This window comes from Eretmochelys imbricata, chromosome 21 (assembly GCF_965152235.1).
Source record: "Eretmochelys imbricata isolate rEreImb1 chromosome 21, rEreImb1.hap1, whole genome shotgun sequence".
Lineage (NCBI taxonomy): Eukaryota > Metazoa > Chordata > Testudines > Cheloniidae > Eretmochelys > Eretmochelys imbricata.
The window spans coordinates 6,340,413-6,350,959 of NC_135592.1; the positions used below are offsets into that span (position 1 = coordinate 6,340,413).

Genomic DNA, 10,547 nt, shown 5'->3' on the forward strand with positions numbered 1-10,547 from the left:
AGTTTTAGTAAAGTCCAGCCATGAGGAAGTTTGTGTGGAAGGTTGTTTTTTTATGTGAGTATCCATTTTTGAGAGCTCATTCTTTATCTTTCCCTGTTTGCTGTAGAGGATGTTGATCAGGCGGTTCCCAGAAGTCACCTACTACAGGACAGGCCCAACAAAGAAAATAACAGAACGCCAATAGCCGTCACCTTCAGCCCCCAACTAAAACCCTCCAACGCATTATTAAGGATCTACAACCTATCCTGAAGGATGACCCAACACTCTCACAAATCTTGGGAGACAGGCCAGTCCTTGCCTACAGACAGCCCCCCAACCTGAAGCAAATACTCACCAGCAACCACATACCACACAACAGAACCACTAACCCAGGAACCTATCCTTGCAACAAAGCCCTTTGCCAACTGTGCCCACATATCTATTCAGGGGACACCATCACAGGGCCTAATAACATCAGCCACACTATCAGAGGCTCATTCACCTGCACATCCACCAATGTGATATATGCCATCATGTGCCAGCAATGCCCCTCTGCCATGTACATTGGTCAAACTGGACAGTCTCTACGTAAAAGAATAAATGGACACAAATCAGATGTCAAGAATTATAACATTCATAAACCAGTCGGAAAACACTTCAATCTCTCTGGTCACGCGATTACAGACATGAAAGTTGCGATATCACAACAAAAAAAACTTCAAAACCAGACTCCAGTGAAAAACTGCTGAATTGGAATTCATTTGCAAATTGGATACAATTAACTTAGGCTTGAATAGAGACTGGGAGTGGCTACGTCATTATGCAAGGTAACCTATTTCCCCTTGTTTTCTCCTACCCCCCTCCCACCCCGCCTCCTCAGACGTTCTTGTTAAACCCTGGATTTGTGCTGGAAATGGCCCACCTTGATTATCATACACATTGTAAGGAGAGTGGTCACTTTAGATAAGCTATTACCAACAGGAGAGTGGGTTTGTGTTGTGGGGGGGAGAAAAAACCTGGATTTGTGCTGGAAATGGCCTAACTTGATTATCATACACATTGTAAGGAGAATGATCACTTTAGATAAGCTATTACCAGCAGGAGAGTGGGGTGGAGGGAGGTATTTTTTCATGTTTGTGTGTATAAAAAGATCTTCTACACTTTCCACAGTATGCATCCGATGAAGTGAGCTGTAGCTCACGAAAGCTTATGCTCAAATAAATTGGTTAGTCTCTAAGGTGCCACAAGTCCTCCTTTTCTTTTTACAACCTAAACAGTTAAGACAGAAAAAAGGTGCGAAGGAATGAAGGATTACTATCCCCATTTTACAGACAGTGAACTGCGTACTAACACTGAAAGGAATCCTTTTCCACCACAGCAGGATTTTGTAAATTTCAATTCCCTGCTTATCCTCAAGAATGGAGCCCAGCGAGGCCCAGCGACATAAATAATTGCCCACACAACTGCACAAAGCAGGGGGGAGCAGGCTGTCTCATTTTAGGCCTATCTACTCTTTGAGATTATGTCTACACTAGGATTTTGTTATTACTAAAATTTCCCGTCCCCGGTTCATCTCCACCAATTACAGCAGTGGTTAGCTCCCGGGGAGAGAGGACTGTAGGGAACGGCCAACGTTTTAAGTGCCATGTCATCTGTCCCTGCTCAGAGCAGGTCTGCACAAAGAAGGAAGATTCTGTTCGGGCTCCTAGTAAGAGAGAAACACAGTTGGGAAGTAAGAAAATCAGGGCAGCAGGCAGAAAAGAGGGAGAGAAATAGTTTTTGAAAGAAAAAGAGGGAAAGGGATCTTAAGAATAAAGAAGTGAAAATCCAGGGGAGAGAATATTATGGGGCAAAGGGGCGTTAAACCCCAAAGCTGAGGAAAATCCTCTTAATTATCCCTTCTAAATAATATAAAGCACACATACAGATAAGGCTCTGCTGTCAGAGCATTCTCCAGCAGAGAATTGCTGCCCACTTTACAAGCATTCATGAATTAAAACTTCACAACACTCCCAAGAGGCAGGACATATTATTATCCCCATTGTACAGAAGGAGGAAGTGACTGGCCCAAAGCCACATTTTGAAGAGCTGGGCACAGAAACCAAATCTCCTGACACCCAGCCTCAGGGTTTAGCCACAAGACCACAATTCGCCTCCTGCAGGAAAGAAACACACAGTCTACTTCTTACAGGAGGTAAGTACTCCATCATCTGTGTTTTTGGCACTGTAATTTCTGAGGCACTTGTCTGCTGACAGAATCTACTGCATTTCTAATTGAGTCATCTATTGCATTTCTCTTGGCTCAAACTATATGTAACGCACTTTGCCTACTGATGGAAATTATTAATGTGTTCGCATCCCTTTCCCCTCCCATGAATTTTCATGAGGCTTTTTTAACTGCACAGCACAAACCCTAAATCAATGACAAGGGAGACTGGACAGTCATCCCAGACTGAAACTGCTCTGCAGACGGATTCCCAGAAGATATGTTCTTCTTTGCTGGCTGTGTTGAAGCTGCTGGCAGACCCTCCCGCTAGCAGTCCAGAGATTGGCTCCTAGGTTGTTCTGAACTAGCCACAGTGGAGCAGTCAGTTTTCTGCTCCCTATCCGACGGGGGATGGCTGTCTGATAACTGAAATTGCAGTGTTCGGGCTAGGAAGACTAACCAGGCTTGTTAGGATATCAAATATTTGACCAGTTTCACAAAATTCTTGTAATGGAGATAAGTATCCTTATTCCATTATACAGATGGAGGGACAGAGGTGGGGAGGTCATGCAGTGAGTCACAGCAGAGTTGGGTCACTTAGGGCATTGAAGTCAATAAGAATCTTTCCACTGACTTTAACGGGAATTGGATCAGGCCCTTACTTTGTACTTTTGTGCTTCCGCCTCTGTAAAGTATATTGATACCGGAGATTAAAATCAGTGCCTTAGCTGTGAAAGTCTTGGGAAGTAGATGGCACCTCACCCAGTGCACTAAATGCCCTAACAACAACTATGTGGGTGAATGAGACAATCACTACACTCTCCAATAAAGTCACACAGAAAAATGATAGGACAAAACACCTTATCACCTGTGGCCGATCACTTTTCACAAAGGGTCACTCCCAAGCTGACCTCTCAGTCCTCATCCTCCAAGGAAATTGGCACAACACATTCAAAAGATGAGCCTGGAGTTTAAATTCATAACTTCGCTGGATACTCAGAATCAGAACTCAGTAAAGACACTGGATTTATGGCTCATTACAACAAGCGGTAACACACTGACCCTCCTTTGCCCGACAACTGCAGAGTTGTCAAGTGCCCACTTTACCTTGAATGCTCTCTTGCAATGTGCTAACTCTTTATGCTTAATCTGTTCCACCTTGTATATAGTTGTGACTCTCTGAGTATCTTTTCCAGGTCTGAAAAAGAGCTTTGTGTAAACCCCAAAGCTCGTCTCTCTCCCCAACAGAAGTTGGTCCAATAAAAGATATTACCTCCCCCACCTTGTCTCTCTCAAATCTTGGAAGAGGTGGGGTGGGAAGGTTTGGGAGCTGCGGAAAGAGGGGAATATGGCTCTGTGGTATGATTGGCAGGTGATACTGCAAACCACTGAAAGAGGGTGAGAGAAGGGACAGAAACGTTCCCTACCTGGGAGGCTGCTGAACATTTAAAGCATTGGAACAGACAATTTAAGGATGGGGGAGTATTTCTGGGGTCCCCCTCCCCCTTCCTACAAATAAATCACTGGTGGTGAAAACAGGTGTGGTGTTGGAAGCCCTGGAAATCTCAGCTTCGTAGGAAAGTCAGAGAGAGCGGGGATATTCAGCAGAAGAGATGCAAGGCATCTTCTTTTATTCCCCAAGGGAGGAAATTGCCAGCCACCTGTGTGTGCTGCTTCTCTGACTCCAGCCAGCCGCAGCTCAGCAACAGGGTGGCAGCGGAATGGAGCAGGAGAGGGCAGCAGCTCCCAGGCTATAAAACTCAGACCCAAGCCAGATGCCGTTCACACATCGCAGGCTGCATGCAGAAGACACTACAGCACCTAAACCAAGACCTGACATTTTAACACTGGAAACCTGCCTTCTTTAAATCTACCCTTTGGATGAAAAATCCAATAGATGGAGCATCTCTAAGGTGCTTATTTATTTTTATTGCATTTTTTAAAAACAAGAAAGAAAGGGGTTTTTTTTCTGAAACTTAACGGCAGGGGAGAAGGGGGGAAGGAGGGGATTTGGGAGCTGACCAGCCCAGGTTGAAAGGAGATTTGGAGCTGGCTAGCACAAGAGGGAGAAGAGGGATTTAGGTGCTCTCCAGGGAGATATTGCATCAAATTACTCCAGAAGAAGGTTTGAAATTGACCTGCCTAACAGGAGAGGAGATTTGCCATCAGCTAGTTCAGGACTTGTCTGAAATCAGGGAGAGAGAGAAAGAAAGAACTCACTCAGGTTTGGGGAATGCAATAGGGGAAATGCCCAGCTCCAGGGTCTGGGGATGAAGAAATGGAGCAGCTCCAGCTCAGCTCGCTAGAGGGATTCATCTTAAACACACCTCTTTGAAGAAGAAGTTTGGTGGCTCCCCGGTTGTCTCCAGCGCCAGCAGCTCTCTTCCCCCGCTTGCCAGCCGGCCACCTCCTCCTGCATCCAGCTCTCCCAGCAATGGAGCCGGGTTGGGAGAGGAACAGCACTCCCTGCAGCGACCCTGGGGACGTCCTGACCCAGGCAGGGGATCTCAACTGGACTCTCTTCCACACCCGAGATGAGGAGCTAGCCCGGGCCGAGATCGGGGTGCTGGCCACCATCCTGGCAGTTGCCACCGTGGGCAACCTGGGGGTGCTCCTGGCCATGTACCGGCTGAGGAAGAAGATGAGCAGGATGCACCTCTTCATCCTGCACTTGGGACTGACCGACCTGGGGGTGGCGCTTTTCCAGGTGCTGCCCCAGATGATCTGGGAGGTGACCTACCGCTTCCTGGGGCCCGACCTGCTCTGCAGGGCCGTCAAGTACCTGCAGGTGCTGAGCATGTTCGCCTCCACCTACATGCTCATCATGATGACCCTGGACCGCTACATCGCCGTGTGCCATCCTCTGTGCACCCTGCAGCAGCCAGGCAGGCAGGCCTACCTGATGATTGGGGCCACCTGGGTGCTCAGTGGCCTCCTCAGCCTGCCCCAGGTCTTCATCTTCTCATTGCGGGAGGTGCACCAGGGCTCCGGGGTGCTGGACTGCTGGGCTGACTTCAGGTACCCCTGGGGCGCCCGGGCCTACATCACCTGGACCACGCTGTGTGTCTTTGTCCTGCCCGTGGGCATCCTCACCGCCTGCTACGGCCTCATCTGCCACGAGATCTGCAAGAACCTCCGGGGCAAGATGCAGAGCGGGACAGAGACGGGAGCGGGGTGCCCCTGCGGCCAGGCCTCCCGGGTGAGCAGCGTACGCACCATCTCCAGGGCCAAGATCCGCACGGTGAAGATGACCTTTGTCATCGTGCTGGCCTACATCGCCTGCTGGGCGCCCTTCTTCAGTGTGCAGATGTGGTCAGTGTGGGACGAGAACGCCCCCAATGACGGTGAGTGATGGGGGGGCAGGGGGAGAGACGGGGTGCAGAGCAGGGGAGCCTCACACAGTTTGCCAGCCACAGCCACCTCCAGGCCAGGGTGTGTAGATGGGCATCCAGGGCAGCCACTGGCTTCTAAAGAGTGACCCCTGGCCCCAACACAAACACACACATGCAGAATACAATATATACACCCTCAGAACACACAACAGGCACAGCACACACAGACTGCACACAAAAACAGAACACAGAGAATGCATATATACATTCAGAATACAATACACACACACTCACGCAGAACACACAAAGAATACGCACAGCACAAGAAACACTCACATACTCAATCCTCCAATATGCAAAAAAAATTGTTGACACACACCTGATAAACAGACAAAGAGATAATCACAAACCAAGAGAGAGATTATTGACACACACAAACACACAGAGTCACAAAGATATACTCACATATTCACTCACAAAGCTATATATACACACTCTCTTCCATATACAGACACATTCATTCAACAAAGATACAAACACATAGTCACAGCCACATAGACTGGACAGCACACTTCTTATGCAAAATAAACCAGATGAGTGTCTGTCTCTCTCTCTCACACAGTAATTTATTACACTGATGCTTTAATAATCATTCATCTCCATTTAGCTTAGAAGGAGCAGTGTGCAGGCGTGTGTTGTGTGTCTCTGAGCACACACAGACACCTGGAATAGTGCTTCTCAACCATTTTCAGTCTGTGACCCAAAAAGTGGCTGGGAAATTGTCCCACTATTCACTGTGGTGCTGATTATTTCCCAGCTGATCAGAGACGCACTTCTAACAAACCATTCTTTGTAATCAATTAAAATGCCGGTTTTTTATATCTTGTGGAGTTTAAAATGTTACCAATGTCCCATCGCAAAACGCATTTAACAGAATCCCAGTGCAAAGTGCTAACATGTTATCCCTGATGCAAAATCTGTTGGCAATACTTTGCGTTCTCGGTTCTTGCTTCAGAGCTTTGCCACACTTAGGATCGACTAGTTCTTCAGACATAAGCCGGTTTTCTGTGTTGCTTCATCACAGTCATTGTAACGGGTGACATTTCACAACGATATATAGAGGCAAAAGACAGCAGCATTTTTAGGAGGAGATTGTCAGAAGCATGTATTTATTTAATGTAAAATAATAAAGATTCCGATCCGAGACTCTAGATACCCTAACATAATCAATCATACAACAAATACAATTAAATTAAGTCCAGGGAAAGCCAATGGGACTTGTGCTCCTAAATCCTCTAGGTGCTTTTGCAGATCTCCCCCTTACTGCCTCACACCTTAAACAGTATCTGGATATTCAGTAAGGGTGAAATGCAGACCCTGGGCAAAGGGCCAGCACAAAACTCATAACCTAACTCTAAAGGCTGAAGAGGGACTTAAGTAGTGTCTAAGCCTTGTGCTGGCTTTCTGCACAGGGTGAATTTCACCCTTAAGGCATAGAGCCACAGCAGTCACAGTGTCTGAAATTCAGTTCCCATTGAGCAGTCCGTCCAAACTCCAGTCACCATCTGTATCTATTTAATGTTCAGAGAAATAGAATTAACAACTGCTTCACTGGAAGGAGTTCTCACCTACTCATACTGATTTAAGTCTTTAATTTCAGGTTTCAGAGCAGCAGCCGTGTTAGTCTGTATTCGCAAAAAGAAAAGGAGGACTTGTGGCACCTTAGAGACTAACCAATTTATTTGAGCATAAGCTTTCGTGAGCTACACGATGAAGTGAGCTGTAGCTCACGAAAGCTCATGCTCAAATAAATTTGTTAGTCTCTAAGGTGCCACAAGTCCTCCTTTTCTTTTTTTCTTTAATTTCAGGCACTGGAGCAGGAGAAGACAGGAACTTGATTTGTAATCTTCCTACATGCCTAACAACAACATTGCCGTTCACAGGGTCCATGAGGATTTCAGCTTCTAAATGAAAGTCTTTACAACATTCAAATGAGATTATTTACATTGTTTTCTATTCTACCCTCTTCATCCCAAATTATGTTTTCTCATAGTTTGTCTTATCATTTGAATCAGATCCCTGTAGTGATAAATGAATCTTATTGAATGTATCAACACTCAGTCAGGTATGCTGGATTACACAACCACTCAGGGTCAGCAAACAGTGGATCAGATGCTGATCTTTCCTACAATGTCATAAATCCAGAATAACTCCATTGGAAGTTAACGGCATTATTTCAGATTTAGTCTGGTGTATCCGGAATTTATCCGGTCCAGTTTTTGCACTATGTTCCCTTCAAGAAATAAAACCATCCTGGCCCAGATTCTCATGTACGCCAAAGTCCCTTTACTCCGCTCTGGCAGGGGAGTAAAGATAATCCATGCCCACATTAAGGCTCCTAACACTGCTAGAGCAGTGTAAAAGGGACCTTAATGTAAATGAGTCAGATCCTTTGAGTTCAAGCTGCTGGTTTAAAACTTTTAATTAGAATAGCTCCTGTACATGGATATAGAAAAGCAGCTAATGGGTGACTTTAGATAAACCTAGGTGGAAAAGAAGTGGCTGGTGCTCAGCTCCTATCTCCTCCCAAAGCCTGTGGAAAAATCTTTGACTCAGGGCCCTTGAGCTGATAAAATATACCGGTGTCACAGCAGCTGATAAGTTGCACTTTAGTCAGTTTTCTCTGTGCCGCAAGAGCCTTTCTGTGTATGCTGCAGCAAGCTCCCTCTATAAACTTGATCCAAAGCCCACTGAAGTCAGTGGGAGCTTTACTGCTCACTTCATGGGTCTTGGAAAGCTTTGGTCCTAGCAACATGGTCACTCCCCAGGCCTTGACAATAGCTGCTTGCACCATCAGTCTGGACAGAATAACACTGTTCCCACTGAGCTCCAGACACCCTTACACACGCTGGGTGGCACTTGACTCACTGAGTGGTCCATTGACTTCAACGGAACCCGTTTGAGGAGTGGAATATGTTTCATGCGTAAGGGTGCTGGAATCTGGCCCTGCATGTTATTTTCTTGTTAAACAAATAATGGAGAAGGCTTAGCATTTGCTCACCCGTCGGGTTTGTAGAGAAAAGTCTGCAGATCCAAATCACTGCTGTTATTAGAAATCCAGCCAAGGCCAGGAGTTCTGCTCCTTCAGCAGCATGCACAGACTCCTCAAAATGCAGTGCAAACATCTTGGCCCTGTGCAATCCCAAATGAGTGGAAAAGATGCACGTCAGGAGCTGCTCCATTGTTTCGACATGTAACAAGGCTAGGGGAGAGTGTGTCCACTGTTTTCAGTGACCTCCATACTGGACAGCAGGATAAAGCGTCTCATCTATTTGCTGGGGCTGTGTAGCCCCAGCCGTTCTTTAACAGACAGCGTAGGGTGGCTTTCAGGCTTTTGTCGACACAGTTGCAGACTTTTGAAAAGGTGTCTTCTGATTGCTGAGATCAGATCACTTCCTCTGAAAGTGTGCGGTGAGGCTCCCGGGAGGTGTGTTTGCAGGTGTCTGTGACGACTGTTTAAATGTAGGAGGTCATAAGCCACTCTACGGTTACATAACACACACAATGGCTTTGGGAAATTGTTTCAGCCAGTAAATGGAAAGCCAGGCACCAGCTAGCCCTTATCATACATCCCGTCTCAATATTTACAGGCTCCTGTTGGTTCCACCCGCACATCTCTTCCCTCTTGTGGCATGGGAATGGAGCTTTCTTTGCACTCACTTAGGCACTCAAACAGGATGGACATGCCACATGCTGCCAGATCACACCCCACATGTAGGTTGACTTACAGCCTCAACCCGCAAAGGTGCAGGCTATCCCCACAGAGTCCTGGTTGGGGCACTGTAATGTGCATGGATATTGTTATTATTTGTTTGCCAGTGACACCTGCCCAGCTGAGCTTAGAGCCCCACTGTGCAGGGTGCTGTACAAACACACTGTCCCTGTCCCCTAGAGCTGATCTTTTAAATAGATGAAACGGACAAAGAGGGGAAAGGACGTGATTTGCACAACAGATCAGAAGCAGGAATAGAACCTACCTCGCAGGCCAATGCCTTGTCCGCTGGACCATGCTGCCTCTTCGCCAGTGCACCGCTGGAGAATTCATAGGTGTTTGTCCCATGTTCTTTGCAGAGTCCACCAACGTGGCATTCACCATCACCGTGCTGCTGGCCAGCCTCAGCAGCTGCTGCAACCCCTGGATTTACATGTTCTTCAGCGGGCACCTCCTGCACGACATGCTGTGGTACGTCTCCTGCTGCAGGAGCCTCCGGCCTGGCCTCAAGAGGCGAGTCTCCAACGGGAGCCTCTGCAGCAGGAAAACCACCATCCTGACTCAGAGCCACCGAACCGCCACCGCTGGGATCCGGCTGCAGCAGGGGACCTTGAAAGATTTCGGCCAGTCCTACGAGGACACGGTGACGGAGGCGGGTGTGCTCTAGAACCACTGCTTGCGCCAGCTGCCATTGTGGGATGCACGCCCCTGCTTGCATACTCCTCGCTGTTTGCCTGTCACTCCAAACTTGGAATGGATGTGGGACTAGAGAACATGCACGATGCCTCCTGGGGTGCGGGGGGGGGGGGGGAAAGGAAAGTCTCTTTGCATCGGGCAGAATTTTATTCTGCTGGAACTTGTGCATTTAACCAGGCAAGCACCACGGTGTCCCTCTTGTCCTTATATGCTTTGCTACTGTGCAGAAGCAGCGTCTCTTTCACTCTCTTTCCCATGCACAAAGGAAATCAGGTCTGGTCCCCCTTCCACCTGCCCCTGAAACACCAGGAGAAGCGGTCTAGTGAAAAGATATGGTCAATGCGCCTCTTAAATAATAGGGCTTCCCCCTCCCCACCTTCACGGCTGTCCTACCTAGAAGTGGATATAGTGGAAACAAGCATCACTGAAGCTTTTACTCAGTCCTCACTGACGCAAAGCTTCCACTGAAGTCTTGGGTCTGATTCTCACACCGGTGTCTGGCAGGAGTCAGCCCACTGATGTTAATGGGCTTCCACCCGTGGACAGTGAGAGGCGAATCAGG

The 10,547-nt window shown here is 47.5% G+C and overlaps 1 protein-coding gene across 1 annotated transcript; it reads left to right on the forward strand.

Moving 5' to 3' along the window:
* Positions 1-4,619: 4,619 nt before the first annotated feature.
* AVPR1B (arginine vasopressin receptor 1B) lies at positions 4,620-9,956 on the forward strand. The gene is made up of 2 exons (XM_077839354.1): positions 4,620-5,529; positions 9,649-9,956. Exons 1-2 carry the CDS (start codon positions 4,620-4,622, stop codon positions 9,954-9,956), a joined length of 1,218 nt encoding a protein of 405 aa, XP_077695480.1.
* The last annotated feature ends 591 nt before the right edge of the window (positions 9,957-10,547 follow it).

Bases quoted from the DNA above. Each gene is read 5' to 3' on its own strand.
- AVPR1B (XM_077839354.1), top strand. From the start codon at position 4,620: ATGGAGCCGGGTTGGGAGAGGAACAGCACTCCCTGCAGCGACCCTGGG. The intron at 5,530-9,648 runs GTGAGTGATGGG...TGTTCTTTGCAG, and splicing joins CGAGAACGCCCCCAATGACG to AGTCCACCAACGTGGCATTC.